This window comes from Anas platyrhynchos, chromosome 9 (genome assembly GCF_047663525.1).
Source record: "Anas platyrhynchos isolate ZD024472 breed Pekin duck chromosome 9, IASCAAS_PekinDuck_T2T, whole genome shotgun sequence".
NCBI lineage: Eukaryota > Metazoa > Chordata > Aves > Anseriformes > Anatidae > Anas > Anas platyrhynchos.
The window spans coordinates 7,421,387-7,441,526 of NC_092595.1; the positions used below are offsets into that span (position 1 = coordinate 7,421,387).

At 37.2% G+C, this 20,140-nt stretch overlaps 1 protein-coding gene across 2 annotated transcripts in view; it reads left to right on the plus strand.

The window, feature by feature from the left end:
- Positions 1–20,140, plus strand: part of PIK3CA (phosphatidylinositol-4,5-bisphosphate 3-kinase catalytic subunit alpha) — a 42,537-nt gene that overhangs the window by 12,275 nt on the left and 10,122 nt on the right. For both annotated transcript variants that reach the window (XM_027464233.3, XM_005024691.6), the window contains exons 2-16: positions 2,060–2,473; positions 4,038–4,247; positions 4,854–5,104; positions 6,382–6,627; positions 7,526–7,611; positions 10,652–10,757; positions 12,124–12,276; positions 12,385–12,519; positions 16,250–16,374; positions 16,729–16,810; positions 17,298–17,462; positions 18,028–18,131; positions 18,943–19,114; positions 19,453–19,559; positions 19,998–20,119. In XM_027464233.3, the coding sequence (XP_027320034.1) occupies positions 2,122–2,473; positions 4,038–4,247; positions 4,854–5,104; positions 6,382–6,627; positions 7,526–7,611; positions 10,652–10,757; positions 12,124–12,276; positions 12,385–12,519; positions 16,250–16,374; positions 16,729–16,810; positions 17,298–17,462; positions 18,028–18,131; positions 18,943–19,114; positions 19,453–19,559; positions 19,998–20,119 (2,416 nt within the window). In that variant the 5' untranslated portion in view covers positions 2,060–2,121. The remainder of the gene's footprint in view (positions 1–2,059; positions 2,474–4,037; positions 4,248–4,853; positions 5,105–6,381; positions 6,628–7,525; positions 7,612–10,651; positions 10,758–12,123; positions 12,277–12,384; positions 12,520–16,249; positions 16,375–16,728; positions 16,811–17,297; positions 17,463–18,027; positions 18,132–18,942; positions 19,115–19,452; positions 19,560–19,997; positions 20,120–20,140) is intronic.

The window sequence follows — 20,140 nt, forward strand, 5'->3', positions numbered from 1 at the left end:
GTGGTGTTATCTGGGTTCATTTGTAACGTTTTGTAATTGGAAAGCTTTCCTGGTCTGCCTCCTTAAATACACCACGAGTGTGCTTAGGGCTTTCCATTTCAGAGGCTGCTCGCTGAGACCATTACAACAGTGAGGAAAATAAAACTGCTTCTTTAAGCTGTTTTTCAAAAAGAAGTCGGTAGCAAAGCCCTTCTAAATATGCATGAGGTGTTAGTGGAAAAGCGTTTTTCTAAACCTGCAGTGGCACTTTAATACTTCTGCTGATAATTTTAAAAGCCCAAACTGCAACTACAAAGGAGGGAAGGAAAAAAAAAAAACATAACCCTATTGCTAGCCAGAGTTGCTTAGGAAGTAGTGGATTTGGGAAAACATCGTTCTCACTCTAATGCGTCTTAAGCGCTGAAGTGTGGCAAAAGTAGGTAGTGGGCAGACTTGAAAGAAAACTCTTCCAAAAAGTCATTTTTGTTGTTGTCGATACCCTCCTTCGTGTTCCCAAAGAGAATAAAACAAGGTAGAGGGTCCATCTGGAGGAGGTTCTTTAACGGAAAGATGGCTGAGAAGGGCTTGAGAAGGGCAGCCTGGTTGTTCCCTGGCCCTGTGCTTGCAGGACACGTGGCTGAGGGAGGAGGCGTGATGGCCTGCTCTGGAGATGTCTGTTGATATATTTTTCTCATGATGGCCATGCTGAATGGAATGGAAGGATGGGCTCAGTGACTGTGATGTGCTGTTAGAGATTTGCTTTGGGTGTGATGACCTCTGAGGTGCTGCAGCAACTGCTTAGGTCCATGATAGTGCAGTGAAATGTCTCGGTGCTCAGGGATGGTCAGAAAGCAACCAGTCAGGAAAACAAAAGAAAACGCTGCCATGGCATCACAGAATAGTTTGGGGTGGAGGAGACCTTACAGATCACCCAGTCCAGCTGCCTCTGCCATGGGCAGAGACACCTCACTCAGTCAGGTTTCCCAAAGCCCCATCTAACCAAACATTGAACGCTTCCAGGGATGGAAATGGGCAGCCCAGTTGGTCAGAACATGAGCCTGTGTGTAGTTTGGCCTCAGACTACGCTGTGCAGCTATAGTTCTCCCTTTCCTTTGCAGAAGGGTAGGATAAGTAAGGCTGGGAGAGATGCAAAGATGAAGAGGAGGTTAGCAGAAAGATGGAATGACTTCAGAGCGGAGAAGGACTGAATAGTCTGCAGCTGGTATGGAAAAGAGGTAGTGGGGAGCATGTGATAGGTCTGTGTAAAATAAAAGATGAGAGCAATGAATGCGAGATCAGGAACTTTGTTTCATTGCAAGGAATCTAGGACATCTGGTGAGAGGAGCAGGCTTTACAGCAAAGAAAAGCAGACACTGTACAACGTGGGGTGTTGTTCTCCTGTCACAGGATGGCTGCGTTTTGTGTGTGCTTGAGAACAACCCAGACAAACTTGACTGGACTTGATAGATTGCTTTCATGAATGCAAAAACATTGCCTGGCTAAAAATGTAAAAATATAAATAAATACTAGGAGAGTTTATTTGTGAAATGTCTGTCTGCTCCTTGTTTGGCATCCATCGTTGGCCACTGGGCTGTACAACACAAATACAATTTTTCTTGTACCTGTTTTAAGTCAGCGTGAGCCAGCGCTGCTGAAAGGTCAGACGTGTCCCCTCCATCCCCTGGCTTGGCAAAGATGTTTCTGCACGCACTGAAGAAGCTTAAACTTGCTGTAAAATAGTTTTAAGATTAGGTATTTTCATCCCCTGTGCTATTTAACTGTTCCACCCATAAGTATATAAACCTTGGGTCAAAAAATTAGTCTTAATTTATTTTCCAAACCATATGCATTTTGGCATTTTTACCCAAGCTAACATGGTTCTATTAACTATTTTATTTGAGTAGGTATTTACGTTAAATGCATGTTCCTTACCACTTTTATCAAGTTTATTTTTATGATGTAAAACGTAGCTGTGAAATGGATCTATGATTGTAAGAAGTGTTTGGAAAAAAAAAATCAAGTTCTTTCTGGTGCTAGTATTTTAAATTTTAATGCTTAAATTTCTGATTTTTCTTCTTAGGTTTACTCATTCAAATCACTGCTTGAAAAACTTCCAGTACAGAGTTATCAAAAGACTTAAAAATGCCTCCAAGACCATCATCCGGTGAGCTATGGGGCATCCACTTGATGCCACCGAGGATCCTTGTGGAGTGTCTTCTCCCAAATGGAATGATAGTGACTCTAGAATGCCTCCGTGAGGCCACGTTACTAACTATTAAACACGAACTCTTTAAAGAAGCGCGAAAATACCCTCTCTATCAGCTCCTTCAAGATGAATCTTCTTACATTTTTGTAAGTGTTACGCAAGAAGCAGAGAGAGAAGAGTTTTTCGATGAAACACGGAGGCTTTGTGACCTGAGACTATTTCAACCTTTTCTAAAAGTCATTGAACCAGTAGGTAACAGAGAAGAGAAGATTCTCAACAGAGAAATAGGTGAGATTATTTGTATTTAAGCATAGCTGGTCTGCTTTGCTGGTTTATCCTCTTCAAAACACAAACCAAAGAATTGAAATGAATTGTAATTGTCACCTCTTGCAGCTGTATGTGCCAAAGCTTGCATTTCGTAATTGTTCGGTGGTGTATCAAATGTCTAAAGATACTGATCATAGTTAAGACAACGTTTGTAAACTGTGAATTAATTTTTTTTTGCTATTCTATTTCATTCATGTATAAATTTCTCACTTTATGCATATTTGCAGCTGTATATGAGTTAGACCATATCGTTTGCTTGTCTCCAATTGGCAGGGTTTCATGTTATTACAGAGCAAAGCTTTATTGTACTTGTTCTATTTGGGAAATCAATCTTAATTTGTTTAGAAGTTTACAGAACTGTGATAGCTAAGAGAAGGTAGAAGAGGATTTCATTACAACCTTAAGTCACGTTTGCAATAGCACAGATTTGGGTACTGTTTTATCTTGCTTAGAGTAGAATTTCAGGGAGAAGGTGAGTTTTCCTCCCCTCCTTTCCTACAAAAAGAGCGTTGGTAGGTGAGGGAGAACATAACAAAAACACCTGAAGGAGACAAATTGTAGTATGTTGAATCACCTCTGGAGAAGCTTTTCACTTTCCACTATCCATTGAGAAAGTACAGGGAGCTTAGCATGTGTTTTGGTATCTAGGTTAACTATCTAAATTCAGCCAGGGCAAGCATACCCCCTCCTTCATAGTTGCTAACAGATGTATATTGCAGTGGTAGAGACTTGTCAACTGGAAATACTTGTTCTGGGGAGCACCTAATTGTTAAATTATTTAATTGTTATGAAGACATCATGGGTAAACTCCTCCTGTTTTGTAAAACTTAACCTGTTCAGGACTTGGAGAGAACAGTGGTTTTACCTAACTGTGCGTGGAGATAGTTGGAAAGTTTTCAAATTTGAGCATTCATGCAAAAATTATTATTTATGAAAGTAAATGGAATTAGATGTAGGACTGAAGACTTGAGAGGAATAGACCCTTATTACGTGAATCTTTGCTAAGGAGCTAAGTTCAGTATCTCTTGGGATGCTTGTCACATCTTTAAATAGTGGAGTTAATCAAAAACTTGAAGAGCTGTCACTGACTTGTAAGCAAATTTGGCAATGGTTCTAATAGCTACTAATAATCCTGTCAGGGTTTTAAAGAAAATCAGCACCACAGCACCTCTGATCCTCTCAGAAATCTTTGTGCTGACTTTAAAGGAAGTTTATTACTGATTCTTTTCTTCCACAAGCAGTATTAGCAGTGAGTGTGGTGATTTAAGGCTTCCAGGATTTTCAGTGAACATACACCTGGTTTCTAACCTTTTATGTGATTGCTGAGTGAACTTAACTTCAGAACTGCGTTGTTCTTGAATGACAAAACAATTATGTATAAAGTGGAAGCCTGTGGTTAACGCGGAAGTATTTTGGGTTGCATTTTGCTTGAAATAATGCTTTTTTTGTCAGTGGTAGAAGGTATCTTTAGCTTTAACTTAGTTTTCAATTGCAATTACTTCCTCGTGCTTCTGCAATATTGTAGGTTTTGCTATTGGCATGCCCGTCTGTGAATTTGACATGGTTAAGGATCCTGAAGTACAAGACTTCAGAAGAAATATTCTTAATGTTTGTAAAGAAGCAGTGGATCTTCGAGATGCTAATGCACCACATAGTAGAGCATTGTACGTCTGTCCTCCAAATGTGGAGTCTTCACCTGAGCTACCCAAACACATATACAATAAACTAGATAAAGGTAAGAAAAATATTTATTGTAGACACACAATGGTTTTTTTGTGTGATTGAGATCAGAATACAGCTGGTGACTTAGGTAAATGACTGTTTTATGTAGTATATTTAGTATACTACATCAGTATCATAACCTTGAGTTACTCAGAATAACTTGCTTAATAGAGTGTAGGTTCAAAAGGCAAACAGCAAAACTTATTTTTTTTTGCTGTTCTAATAACTAATATTTTGTTATTTAAACTTGGTAAATTGTAATCCCTTTTAACAGGCAGAAACAGCTTGTTGGCTCTTTGTTTTTCTTTGCTCAGAAATGCAGAATTAAATGATACTGAACCACTGAGTTATCTTACAGAAGTCAAGGATGGAACAGTTAATGCTGTTTACTTGAAGGCCGAATGAAGAGTCAGTACTTGTATTATAATATTCCTAACCTCTAGGAGTAAAACTTCTTGAATTTACACTAGAATCAAAAATAAGCTGAAGGCACCTAGTTCCTTGCAGTAGTATTGCAAGTAATTCTCCGTAGTTTTGGGTTTTGGGGGCTGGAAGGGGGAGATGGTTTGTATGTCTGTTGAAACCGTGTTGAAAATGTTAATGTTATTTCACATTCTAGGGCAAATTATAGTTGTGATCTGGGTAATAGTCTCACCAAACAACGATAAGCAGAAATACACCTTAAAAATCAATCATGACTGTGTGCCTGAGCAAGTTATTGCTGAAGCAATTAGGAAGAAAACACGAAGTATGTTGTTGTCATCCGAACAACTGAAGCTTTGCGTGTTGGAGTACCAGGGCAAGTATATTTTAAAGGTGTGCGGCTGTGATGAATACTTGCTAGAAAAATATCCGCTGAGCCAGTATAAGGTGAGTAACATAATGGATTTATTTTGAAGTACATTGAAATAATCCAAATTTCTGAGGGAGAAAAGTGATCAATTTTATGACTGGCTTGCTTTTTTATTAAATTAGTTGAAAACATAGAAAGTAAAAATGTATGTGTCTTCAAGCCAATTGGCTAATGCATGTGCATTTGACTTGTGTGCATATTTGTTGCAGTGTTTATTTCAATTGTTGCAGGGGAAGGTAATTGAATTTAGGATTTAGATGACTAGTTTGTTTTTTCTTCTTTAAAGGAAGTAGGAGTTTACCTCTAACATTAGTGATAAATCAGTGGCAGGTGCTTTCAGAAGTATCCCACGTTTCTGATGGCAAGAGATGAGTTATGCTTGAAGGAGGCTGATGTAACGCAAAAGGAAATTTGATCAGATGTTGAATTACGAAGCAACCATTGCTACTGTGAATCTTCTCCCTTCCTCCTTTAGAGGTTGGGAAAAAAAATAAGCAAACTTCCTTGGTTTACTGTTAATTACATCAGTAAACTTTTTGATCTTATGAGAGGGGAGTGGTAAACTGCCAGCACTGCATTAATCATTGTTAAATCTTCCTTGTGGCTGTCCGTCCTTCAGTGCCTTGGTTTTGTTAGTGCTGGGAGTGTGACAGAACTGCTGACAGAAGAGCATCTGAGCAGCCCTCTCTGGAGTAGACAACAATGTTACTCTGTAGATTTCCTGACAGACTGCAGTTGCTTCCTCTTCGAAAAATGTATTGTTGTAATAAACAGCTTCCATTCCTTCATCTGAAATGGTTGAAAATCTGCTCTCTGAAGCAGTGGAGGAGAAAAGGGGGATGAGGGATCCTGAATAATGGAAAAAGGAACTTTATACAATGGGAGCTGGGGCAGGCATACGTGAATAATTCTGTGCAGTCAGGAGATCAAACGCTAGACCTATTTGATCTAGTGTGGTTTCTTCAAAAGTATCTGGTATGCCTTTACTGTGCCACAGAAGAGCTTACTAATTACAGTCCAGAGCTGGACTCATCTTAACACGTTGTATTTTGTAGTGCTGTTGCCAGACTAAATGCTCTCAGCAGTCAGTCCTGAGTGGACACCACACAGGCTTAAAGTTTGAGTCTGTCAGGATCAGTGCTGAGCTGAAGGTGATAAGTACAACAGAACCAAAAATGAACGTCCCTGCCCTTTGTCTTGTGCTTTCTACCTGTGACTAGGAGTCTTTTACACATTGATTACCAAGAGCATACACTTGGAAAACACGTTGAATTTTGGTTTTGTTTTCTTGCAGTACATAAGAAGTTGTATAATGCTTGGTCGCATGCCCAATCTGATGCTGATGGCTAAAGAAAGCCTGTATACCCAGCTGCCACTGGATACCTTCACAATGCCATCTTATTCCAGGCGTATCTCTACAGCTACACCCTACATGAATGGAGAAGCTACAGCTAAATCCCTGTGGACTATAAATAGTGCGCTCAGAATAAGAATTCTCTGTGCAACCTATGTAAATGTGAACATTAGAGACATTGACAAAGTAAGGAAAACGTTGTTATGGAATCACATGTGGTTTTTAACAGCTCATGGCTTCCCTCCTAAATTTTCTGTTCCATGTTTACAATTGGGAAATAGTCATGTAACGTGTTAGAAAATTATATCCTCGCGCCATTTCAATTCAAGCACTCAATTCTGAAAAATATAGTGATGTTCTAACATCTACAAACTTGTATACTACTGAAAAATGCATGAGTTGTGGTATTCACCTAAATATCCTTCTTGATAGGAGCAGAACTGAGTTTGTGTAGCTCACTTCAGCTGAATATGTAATGGATAGAAAAGCAAAACCCATGTTATCTTCCACATTCTAAACAATGAGTATGTTTAAGAATTTCTTGCGGTAATTGGGAATACATTTGATAAGGGGATGCTGGATAGTGTGCTGCTATCCTTTTTAGAAAGGGAGGTATGGGGAGATCAATGAGAAAAGGCACGTAGGGCTTAATCCTAATGAAGTCATGCAAGAAGTCTGGCTCTCTAACTTTCTCAGAATTTGTCTGTTTGGTCTTTTCCTTCATTGTAGTTAGGCATAAGAATTAATAATAAATTCCAGTTTATTTTGGAAGTTCCTTTCAGGTTTATTACTATATTTTTAAGTGTAGTTTAGCAATAATAAGGAAAAAGACCAAAACCTATTTTTTCCTAGAAGGTTATGCATATATACTATACTTCACACCTTGCAGAGCATGAAAAAATCTGAGTTGAGGGATGATGATGCTGTTTTTTAGGGGGGGTGGGTTTTTTTGGCGTTTTTTTTTTTTTTTTTTTAGCCTGATAGAAATTAAAGGCTATTATGTTGTAATCATATTATATTATAAACAAAATTCGTATTCCTATCAACATTTGGAAGATTCTACTAATACTAACGTTATTTTCAGATATATGTTCGAACAGGTATCTACCATGGAGGGGAACCTTTGTGTGACAATGTGAATACTCAGAGGGTACCTTGTTCTAATCCCAGGTAAGCTAGGTACTAGAACAACTATAGAGAACCTGACTTCCAGGGCATCATAAGTGATAGTACTGAAGAAATAAAGGCTCTGCTTAGCATTGTTCAGATAGAGCTACTTGCTGGCAATCCCTTACCTAAGAACGCTTTTACATATCCATGTATGTATAAGTAGAATTGAATTCATTCAAACACAAGTATTTTGTCTTGTAATGTTACGTATAATAGTACAGCTGCTGTACTGAACAGGTCTGTTTTACATGTGCATTCACAATTGCCTCTGAAATTCCAGTAAAATTACTCATTAGTACTGTGAAATCAGTGTAGCTCTGGGCAGCTGAGCTCCCTTTTTTACTGTCTATCAATAGCTGGTGTTCCGGTTGCAGGTACAGATTCCAACTTCAGCATGAGGCAATGGGATGTAATGTAATCCATCAGTTTGTTCCAGTGAGGTTGTGTAGCGTGTACTAAAGCAGAAGCACTGAGTGCGGAGAAACGGGAATCATTTGCTAATGTGCCAGTGACTGCCAGCTCTGGGCTGATTGTTTTCAGGACCTACCACAAATATTACCTGGAAGAATAAATGACATGAACTTGAAATTGCTCTTAATATACAAAACAAAGTTTTATTTGAGCATACATAAACATATTGAGAATTAGTATTTAAAAGATGTTAAATTTCTGCCTGTAATTCTGAGTAAGGAGGAGGTGTGCAATTTTAGCATCTCCTAGGATTAGGCACAAAATAGGTGTTCAGAATTTGACTTGCATTTTGTGACTTCATGTCTTTGAAAGTCGCAAGATATGTGTTTTCTATGAATATGATTAGGCCCTCTAATTATAACACCTAATAACGTATGCAGTTACTGAAAAATAGCTTCTCCCTTCTAGTTATCCCCCACATAGTTAAACCATTGGTTCAAGTGTAGCTCTTCTAGAGGGAAAACCTCTTAGAAAAGGTGCTGAAAGGAGTGATTTGAAAACATGGCTGTCATCACACAGATCTACATTATAAGAAATTAACAAACTGTAAGAAAATTGAACAGATGTATGAGGAGCAGCTGAGGTCCCTTGGTTTGTTCAGCCCAGAGGCTGAGGGGAGGCCTCATGGTGGCCTGCAGCTCCCTCACAAGGGGAACGGAGGGGCAGGCGCTGAGCTCTGCTCTCTGGGGACAGTGACAGGACCCGAGGGGACGGCATGGAGCTGGGACATGGGAGGGTCAGGCTGGGGGTTAGGGAAAGGTTCTGCACACAGAGGGTGGTCGGCGCTGGGACAGGCTCCCCAGTGCAGTGGTCATGGCACTGAGCTGCTGGAGTTCAGAAAGAGTTTGGACAACACTCTCAGACACATGGTCTGATTTTTGGGTGGTCCTGTGAGGAGCCAGGAGTTGGACTCGATGATTCTTGTGTGTCCCTTCCAACTCAGGATATTCCATGATTCTGTGAATTAAACTTTATCTGCCAATTTAGTTATTCACAGAGAAGGGCTCGGGGCAGTTATTTCTTTGTGAAATGCTGCTTTTAGTAGCTACAAACACATGGAAAAATTAATACTGTCCTTGGAAGCTGCTGCTTCTCCCAGCTGAGGAAAATTAAGAAAATGCTTAAGAAAATAAGTGTATTCAGCAGTTCAAAAGCACAGTTCTTCCAGTTGAGAGAAAAATTCTAGGTAGAGAAGTTCATGAAAACAGAATGTATATTTCTCTAGAACTAATGTGTTCTTATTTCTATAATAAATTGAGTAACATCACAGTTGTTTTAGCAGTCTAATTCTAGAGCAAAACTGAGAGCAGAATGAATACACTTGTTTTTATTTATTATGATTCAGACTACTTGAGCTAGTAACAGTGGTGAGATTTTAAGGTAATAAAATATGAGAAACAGTGTCTATGCACAAGACTCTGGAGTGCTTGAGGAATTACTGCAGTAAAAAATACTCATTTTCTTTAGCTCACTTTGCTAATGCACTAGAACCTCATGGAATAGCAAACTGGTCATCCTGTGAAAGAGGATTTGAGTAAGCGTTTATTTTCAAAATGAAATGAGATTGTAATGCATTTGTAACTGGAACACTGTCATTTAAAGAGGTAACATGGTTCAGTCTGCTGTGATTTTGCAGTTCCTTGCATTTTAATTGTTAATTGCTTCCTGTTTCATTTACTTACATTTTAGCAGCAACACAGTTAATAGAGTTAGTAGAGTTAAGCAATCATTTGGAAAGTGTCCAGTTGCTGCCAGCAATTTCAGTTTTCCTTTCTTTATGCAGCTGTGGAAGTGTTCTTCCTTTCTATCACCATTACTGAGGAATCTCTGGTCTGGTTGTACCTAATGACTGGTCCCTAGTGTTTCATGTTTTAGTATAAACTAAGTTGCACCCTTTTTAGCAAAGGAACTGGAACCAGAAATGTCTTGTTTATCACTAATACTTGAAGTTCATCATCCATATATTTAATGATTCTCCTCAAACTGGGGAAAAAAAAATTTGTAAGATACGGTTTTTTTGCTTAGCTCTCTAAATGGCAGCTATAAAACACTTTTCTCCAATCAACTCCTAATTATATCAGTGTAACATAATAGCAAAAATAGAATTGTTAGTCTGTACAGTGTATTCAAAAACTATGGCAGAGCATTAGGAATATTGCTTTGGATTTCTGTTACATTTGCATTTTTTCTTTCTAACAATTCTAATTTAGTTGAATGCTGAAGTGAAAAATTTCACAAGCAAAACCTTATGTTGGTAGCACACTTGCAAAGTCGTTGTCTTCTGGTTATATCGACACAGTCACAGCTTCTGGGTATTCAAGAAATAGGCGAATGAACCTGTTACTCAGCTTGCAGGAATTGAACCTAGCGTGACTTTTTAAACAATGGTGATGGTAGAATGCTTATCAGGGAAGCTTCAATTCCCAAACGCAGTCAGTGTGGTCAAATGCATGTAGGAGGACCGTTCTACAGTAAGGATACGACGCTTTTTAGTATAACTCCTGTTTGCATACAGCTCTCTTCCTGGCCTCTTTTAACCAGGTTTTATTCTGCTTTGTAAATGTTACAGATGGAATGAGTGGTTGCTGTATGACATGTACATTCCCGACCTTCCACGTGCTGCTCGGCTCTGCCTTTCTATCTGTTCTGTTAAAGGCCGGAAGGGTGCTAAAGAGGTAAAATACTTCATAGCTTTAGTAAACTTTCAAACAAGTTACTCAAATCAAGTTTGGTAACCATTGTCCTGGTAATGAGTCTTAGTGAAATGTTTGATTTGAATCAGACTCAAATAGGATTTTTTTCTTTTCTTTTATATTATTCAGTCTACCACTTTTTGTCATTTGAAATCAGGCACGACTGAAAAAGCTTATCCGTTCAACACTGCAACTTTATTGCCTTTCAAAAAGATCACTGTTAGTCTTTTGAGGTGTGAGTGTCTGTAAGTTTCTAAACTCATGAATTACTTGCTACTAATTAAAGGACAGTGTTTATATCTAGATTCAGAGCTTATTTTAAAATTTGCGCTGCTTTAGTATTTGAGGAAAGATCCCAAACCATTTTTTAGGAATCTAAATATGACACCAAATCCTAGACACTAGCATCTTTAAATTCTACATTTCTGTGAGTGTCACAGATACTTTGTAGAATTTTTTTTTAATCTACAAGCAGGTTTACAAATCTTGAGTTACTTGGGCATGGGGACAATGCTAGCATGTTTGCAAGTGTTCTGATAATGTGCTATAAAATGATTGCCCTTATTATGTTGGCACAAAGGTTAGATGTCACAGTTGTGTGCAAGGAAAGAAAAATATGGTACAGTTTCCATAACCTGCTTTCTGGTAATCTGGAAATGTAACAACTTGTTCTCGGATAAAAATGTTACTTCTCATGAGGCACAATCAAAGGTTTGATGTCAGAGACGGAGTTCAGTGGTTTCACAACAATAAATTCCAGTAGATTAAGCGGTCTGTTTGGTACATGATTTATCAGGGAAAAATGGACCTAAACAAGTGTTGCTAAAAGGAAAACAATGCGATTTATGATATAATGATACTTCTCTAATTATTTGCTCTCATTGCCAGCTTAAATTGGCCAAGTGAGATGGTATTATTAATAGCAAGATTATGTACTGTACTGTTCTCCTGAGTCCATTTTCTGTTTTTCCCTCCCTGTCTTAAACTGCTTGAAAAATGAGCAGAAGAGTCTGTTTGGAGCATGCCTTTCATTCTTAACATAACTTTAATTCTCTGATTAGACCCTCTGGTTTGGTATTAGTTAAAGTATAGGGAAAACAGCTGCTGTTTTATTTTTATGAAAACCGGAATTATTTGGTTTTGATAATCTTTCTACTGTGCAGATGGGCGTTAGAAATCAGAATAGTTCATTTGGAAGGGACCAACAAAGATAAAATCTTTAAGCTATGATGAATCCATATTGTTATATTTTTAGTTTTTTTAATCTACTTTGTTTATTTTTTTAAAATGTACTACTGTGCAGTAATTAGAAGATGAAACTGAAAGATCTTCTTTTAATCTCTTTAAGGAGCACTGCCCATTGGCTTGGGGAAATATAAACATGTTTGATTACACAGACACTCTTGTATCTGGGAAAATGGCTTTGAATCTTTGGGCAGTACCTCATGGACTGGAAGATTTATTGAATCCTATTGGTGTTACTGGATCAAATCCGAATAAGGTAGGTATTTGCATGGGAACTGCTTTCTCGAGAGTACATATTCAAAATATGCCCTATTCTAATCAGTATCATTGGACTGAAAAAATAATTTAAATTCCCTTTACATAGGAAACTCCATGTTTAGAGCTGGAATTCGATTGGTTTAGCAATCCTGTTAAGTTTCCAGATATGACAGTGATTGAAGAACATGCCAATTGGACTATCTCACGTGAACTGGGGTTCAACTACAGCTATGCGGGGCTGGTAAGACAAACTTACCTTCCAAGAATAGCTACTAAAATATGAAAGTAGTTACTTTTTTCTTTTTTTTTTCTGAATATACTAGTGATAAATCAGGATATAAGAAGGATTCTTTTATTGTAAGAGGAATAAACCAATTTTTTGTTTTCTTTTTAGCACAGAGTAATATAATCTCCTTCCTTTCTATTGCCAATAAACTGTCTTAATTCATAACTGATCCATGCCTGAAAGAGAAATTGTCTTACTGTGCAGATTGTTAGGACCTTTTTGACATATTTAAATTACAGATTCAGATGTCTAAACTACTTTTCAAAAGTTGTAGTTCTCCTTCAGTGGTACTGTTTTTCTTCGTTGCAATTTCATGTTTATAGGGAGGCTTTTTTGTGTAGTGTAAAGGTGCTTATAACTTTTCATTGCCTGTTGAATGGGTTTGTTATGACCATAAGTACCATGAATTTTAAAGGAATTGATTGCCATACTTATTACATGAGAGTAGTCCTTTAGCCCTCTCTTCTATGAGGCTAAACACAAGGCTGTGAAATTAGTTGGTATGTTTGCATTTTCTCATGGAGGCTGGTTTAAAGACTGGAGAGTTTCCCCAAGATGGCTTTGTGGTCTATGTGAAAAGTTCCACTGTACCAAAAATTGTGTAGGTGTGAGTAAGCCTCCAGCTTGGGAATTCTGGTGATATTGACAGCAGGCCCTTCGCAAAACATCCTGAACAAAGAGTTGTGGGTATTGGATTTCTCTTGATGCTCTATGGCAAGTCCATCGTAGACTGGTATTATCTGCTTATGGTATATATTGTGACTGAGAGCTGCTGCAGGGCTCTCAGAAAGTTAAGGACAGCTGGCATCTTGTTAAAGAGCATTCCTTTGCTATTATATAGCCTTTTACCTAGGCTTTGATATGTTGAACTCATTGTTTAGTTCTACATGTAGGCAAAAACTGAAAAGGGTTAGGAGACTAAGCCAGTGACAAAGTAATGATCAACTTGCGTTTTAGAATTTAAAATTAAAAATACTTGAAGTAGAAAAATGTCTCAAATTACTGCCTTTTTTGTGATAAACCTTACAATACCATAAAAGCAGGTCATAGTGGTTAAATGTAGAGAAAGTCTATTTGCATCAATGACCAAGTTGATAGGGAAACAGAAATTATATTCCAGTATTTTATTCCAGGTTTCCCTTTCCCCTTATTCATGCTGCTTTTTTTCCCTAGTCCTCCTCCTTGTCTTAAAAAAAAAAAAAAAAATCCTCTTATCCTTTTTTAAATCTCAGTGTGTGAGATTTAACATCACTAGTGATCTTTTTGTTCCCTTTACCTTTTAATGTGTGGTATCTTCAGGCTTGGGGCCAAATTATCTATATTCAAGTACTGTGCATATTTATGGCTATTTTTAACGTTAAGTATTTTTAGGGAAATAAGAGACAATGCATTACACATCTAAAATCAGATACTAGGTTGCTAGCATTGGCCATACCTGAAAGAACTTTATGCCTGAAATGGTCAAAATCAGCAAAGCAGTCATTGAGGTTTGATTTCTATATAAATGTTATAATATAGAGAGCATAACTACATCTGTTGTTTACATTGAGATGCATTACACTGCATTTAAATAAATTAATGCATAAGGCAGCATTTTTAGATCCATTATTATCTTTAATATGAAAGACTTTTCAAATATTAAATCTCATTTACTGTCCCACAATTCATAGAATTTCAAGTTTTTGGTGTTGACTGCAACAGGATAAATGCATTTTCCTTCTGGGCTTGACCTAATCTATGATCTTTCTGACCCACTATGCAGGTACATTTTATACTTTTTTGACATTTAATTACAATTTAGGATAACTCAAAATCAAGATAAATATTTACAATTAATCTCTTGTTCAGGATCAACTACTTGATTTTATATCAGGAGTAGGGTGACTGTAGAGTTATAATGAATAAATATTCATTAACTTCCTTACAGAATGATTCTGGCTTTGCTATTTGCATTGTATGTTAACATGATATCTAAGAATGCGTTCCAGAAATCTTTCTATGCCAACACAAAGAAGTCCTGAATTCTCTCAGTTTCAAATCTGGTCCATGTGCTTCAGACTGTCAAATTAACAAGAGACAAACGTACTAAAAATTCTGTGAAGTAATAGTGATAGATGAAAGCTTGAAGGCTGGAATATTCTTGTCACACATAATAGTAGTGAAGCCATCATGGGAGCATGTAATTTATGTAATTAAATGTGAATATAAAGTAGAGAACTTGGAATCTGCAAGTATGCATCTTGTGGCGTAATATAACAACTGGTTCTACATTTAGGTGCGTTCTTAGAAATATTTCCACTTCATTTTTTTTAAAGGGTGCCTTGATCTCCTACCTGGAAATTTCCTATTGCTCCTTTCAGCAGTTTGTGGTTTTTTTTCGTTTTTTGTTTCTGTTTTGAGTGGGTTTTTCCTTTGTTCTTCTTTGTTTGTTTGTTTGTTTTTTGTTTTGTTTTTTAAGCTAGATGCATTGGAAAAAATTTCTGTAAAAGACATGCAGATGTTTTTGTTTCAAAGTTATAGTTCAACCAGTGGAAAATTACAATCAGTAAAACTGGTGGATAAAGGCCAGTTCATTCTTGTCTACTGTATTTTTTTTTAATATGTTCAGTAGAAATTACACAGGAAAAGAGCAGAACAAGAGATCAAATGCTGTGGTATTTTTTCTCAGTTCTAGAAGTTATACAGTTTAAGCATTCTGAACTTTGGAAAGGGTTGATGTTCATTTTCTTTTGTATAAGTCAGTATTGTACAGACATCAAAACATGAGCTTGCTTTAAAAACACTGTTCCTGAGTAGAGCTTTTGGGATAGCATCTTGTTAAGTGTCAAACTTGTTTATTACATTATTGCTCTTGTTTATTACATTGACCAAAGAAGGTCAATGAAGCTGGAGAACGGTTTAGAGACCAAGTCTTACGAGAAGCGGCTGAGGGAGCTGGGGTTATTTAGCCTGGGGAAAAAGAAGTGCAGGGGAGACCTTATTGCACTCTACAATTACTTTAAAGGAGGCTATGGCAAGGTGGGATAGGTCTCTTCTCTGAGGCACCACATGATAAGACAAAAGGAAATGGCCTTAAGTTGTGCCAGAGGAGGTTTAGGTTGGAGATTCAGAAAAAAATTCTTCACTGAAAGTGTTGTGAGGTATTGGAACATGCTGCCCAGGGAAGTAATTGAGCCACCATCCCTGGAGGTCTTCAAAAAAACATGTAGATGTAGAGCTTAAGGACATGGTTCAGTGGTGGACTTGGCATTGCTAGGTTAAAATCATCTAGTCCAGCCTTTAGGTTTTTTTTCCAATCTGAATAATTCTATTATTCAACATCCATACTCTGCTTTTTCAGTTCTGATTCTTTTTCATCCCTTTCAGCAGTTCTCAGCAACATCAAATCTGGAGACAGAAATGACCTGTTTCATTTTGTACCACTAGTCTGTTGCTCATCAGATGCCAACTGCAGCTATTCCACCACACAGCTGATTTTGTGAAATGTTCTTCTTGTCCCAGTAATGACTAAAAGCAGTCTTTAATTTCTTTTTTCTACTTGTAAGTCCTCACTTTTAACAGAAGGAAACAGCAAGGTAGTATGGCATGATGTACAAATATTCCTGTGTTGTTAAAATACTTGTGTATGATGTATGACAACGGTAGAAAATGTGTGAAGGATTAATGGGCCACTGTCTCTCTACAGAGTAACAGAATAGCTAGAGATAACGAATTAAGAGAAAGTGACAAGGAGCAACTGCGAGCCATATGTACGCGGGATCCTTTGTCTGAAATCACTGAGCAAGAGAAGGACTTCCTTTGGAGCCACAGGTATTGGGAGGGGAGAAACAAAAAACACAAAACAGAAAATCATTCATTGTCACAATCAAACTTCATTCCCTTGGTTTTGATTGTTTTGGGCTTTGGTCCCTTTTCTTTATTCTGTATGGTTTAGGTTGTGCTTTAGAAAAGGCTTATGAGCTAAGTTGTTGAATTAGTTTGTTTTCCTGATTACTGTAGTCTTGCATTCATACGTGGATGCAGACAACACTTTATGATATCAGTTGGATCCTGCTGACAAAGGGAGAAAAAGATGCGGGACTGAAGGGATGTGGTAGATAGTTATCAAAACAAAATGATGCTTTGTACAAACATTCTTTTTTTTTTTTTTTTTATCTTTTGCAGGCACTATTGTGTAAATACACCAGAAATTCTGCCCAAATTACTTCTGTCTGTTAAATGGAATTCTAGAGATGAAGTAGCTCAGGTAACAAAAAACATTGGAGAAGTTTTAAGTTTTGAAGAAGCTTGAAAATGTTACTTTACAAGAAAACTTCCAGAAGCTGTGTGTATGATATGTTGAATGAAAACTTAGATGGTTCAAGTTGCCACTGTAACTGGCTGATCAGTCTGTGTTTGTTTTATGTGATCCATTTGCCTGCTCCAGGAAAGGCCCTCAGTTCTCATTCTTTAACTCAGACTGAGTCCTAGTTTTTCTTCTGGTGGCATTACTTCAATCTTTGTTATGTCAATTAGTTAAATGTGAGGGTTTTTTATTCTTTTTATAGTGGATAAAAAAAAACAATCAGCTGGCAACTAATACCAAACTGTTTATTTAGAGGTGACTGGCAAGTAAACAGCTTCTATGCAGAAGCAGTTCGTGTCTGATACATCCTTCTATTATATCTTCTGTGTATTATAACTTCTTCCTAATCAATGCAAATGTGTAACGTCCTTGGATTTCTTGTTCACAGATGTACTGTTTGGTAAAAGACTGGCCTCCAATCAAGCCAGAGCAAGCAATGGAGCTTTTGGATTGTAATTATCCAGATCCAATGGTGCGAGCTTTTGCAGTTCGGTGTCTAGAGAAGTACTTGACAGATGACAAACTGTCACAGTACTTAATCCAGCTAGTACAGGTATATAACATGTTTTGGTATACTTGATGCCTTATGTATATTTGATAATTACAGAGGTTTAAAGTACAACAAATGTTAGGACATTGTGAGGTCCTCAGCAGTATGTTTGCACTGTAGATTATGTTAGCAGGAGGAGCTCTTGAAGTTAAAATATGGTTCATTTTCTGTAGTACTTTGGTATCTGTAACCAATATTAAATGCCAAAAATTAACAGATACAGAACTGTTCTACCAGCTGGAACAGGCAACTATTTCAGCTGTCTTGCATATGGGAAAGTATGAACAGAAGCATCTTTTTAAAATTTGAAGCAAGTTGAAAGTTGAGGCTAAAATATTTGGTAACAGTAAAAGAAGCCTCAGATGGCAAGTTTCTGAAAGAGAAGCAGTCTATGCACTCTGTTAGCAGATACTGTTCATATGCTAACGTGTGCAATTATTTAAAATACCAAGATCAGTCATTCTACAAAATGTAATGTAAAACTTGTATTGTGTTTTATCTAAGTGTTTTCATCTATATGTAGATTAATAGAAATAATATCTAACTTTCTTTCTTTATCCTTAACTAGGTTCTGAAATATGAACAGTATTTAGATAATCAGCTTGTGAGATTTTTACTCAAGAAAGCACTGACGAATCAAAGGATAGGACACTTCTTCTTTTGGCATTTAAAGTAAGCTTAATATCATGATTAGGGGTGGTGAGATACCTACTGTGTTTAAACAAAGCAAGCCTTATTTTAAGAGTTTGAGTGCATAGTTTGGTAAGAGAATGCATTCCTTCCAGTTTAAAAAGCTAGTTATTAGATGACTAATCTTATGTTTTTTTCCTCTAATGGTGATTATTCTAAAACCAGGTAGCCTAATTGAGATTACTGAAGCTTCCCATGTTAGCTGTTTACAACTTTGACAGATTTCTGCTATTTGAACTTTGTTGTATGCCAGATCCCCTCACCAGTCTTACAGAGAATTTTGCCAGAGCAGAGTTACTTCTGAAATTAAGCCAGAAATATATGGAAAAGTATGTTTCTAAAAAAAAAATAATATATCTCTGCAGACTTCTCTTGACCCGCTTGATTTGACCACATAAGTCTTTGAAAATTACGGTTCGTACGTGCATGTTTAGCCTTTGTCTGAGCAAGAAATCTGGAACTTGAGTTGAAAGCTTGAGGCTTAGTACGGCATTTCTGAGAAGCATGGATCTTTGATTAAGGAAAATCTTAGAAAAGAACAGGGAGCAAGAAGGAAGGGGGTGGGCAAAAGAGGGGAAAGCCTGAAAACTTTGTGCTGAATTAGCTGTAAGAAATACTGAACTCTGATCAGTCCAGTCAAAATAAGATGAGTTTTGGGAAGTCAATGCTAATTACTTTGCTGGGAAGAAGGACCCATAAGCCACCTTCAGGAAGATGTTATGAGTATAGTTTCATTTTGGCACCTGTAAGTGGTCTTGTCTTAAAGCTGTAACTGTTCTTCCTCTCTGTGTAGGTCTGAAATGCACAATAAAACTGTAAGTCAGAGATTTGGTTTACTTCTGGAGTCCTATTGTCGAGCATGTGGAATGTACCTGAAGCATCTGAGCAGGCAGGTGGAGGCTATGGAGAAGCTGATTAACCTCACAGATATTCTCAAGCAGGAAAAGAAAGATGAGACACAGAAGGTATTATAAGCTGTCCACATACCAAAACTGTTGCTTTTAGTCATAGGAATTACTAGAACTGTTTTATTTGATAAAATAGCAATGTATCTATACTACTAACATTGGTAGATAGTATGTTACCTGGAAGCTGTAGTGTTTTCTATGTTCATTACCATTGTCTACCTTTTAAAGCAATAGAACCACAGCTAAGAGCTTCCATTTGAGTAATGTGTGACTAAATGGAGTTGCTGATGTTGGAACTGTGTAAAACCATCCTTTAAACAAAAGCTGAAACCTGATATTTATCTTCATTTATGTGTAGTCAGTGTTCTCAAAACCTGAATGTGATTATTTATCAGGTGCAGATGAAGTTTCTTGTTGAACAAATGAGACGGCCAGATTTTATGGATGCTTTGCAAGGTTTTATCTCTCCTCTTAATCCTGCTCATCAACTGGGAAATCTTCGGTATTGTCTTCAGTTTTAAAATTTGTCCAGATATTTAAGTAAATACTTAGTAATGTTAACATACACTAAATGCTAGCATTATCAAAGTTAGCTGAATAAAATTTGTAGCAGAGTGAAGTAGTTTCAACATAATGATTTAACAAATTAGAGAACAACATGACAGCTGTTCCTATAAGGTGGCAGGAACTGTAGTTCATTTGTGAAGAATGCATGCTACCAAGGGAAAATGTATGATATAGCTTGTTCTTCCTTTGTGCTTAGCAAATGATTAGCATTGACGTTAGTAATTTAAATTTCAAGTTGGAAATAGTGGTTGATTGTCAGTTACCTGTGAAGATCTCATTTGATACTATTTTAAAGAAAACAGAGTGAACGTAGTAGTATTATAGAAACATGGTATGAATATGCTTATTTCATATGAACCTTATCTCTTTATAGGCTTGAGGAGTGCAGGATAATGTCATCTGCAAAAAGGCCCCTATGGTTGAACTGGGAAAACCCAGATATTATGTCCGAATTGTTATTTCAGAACAATGAGATAATCTTTAAGAATGGAGATGGTAAGGAAAAATAAGTGTAAT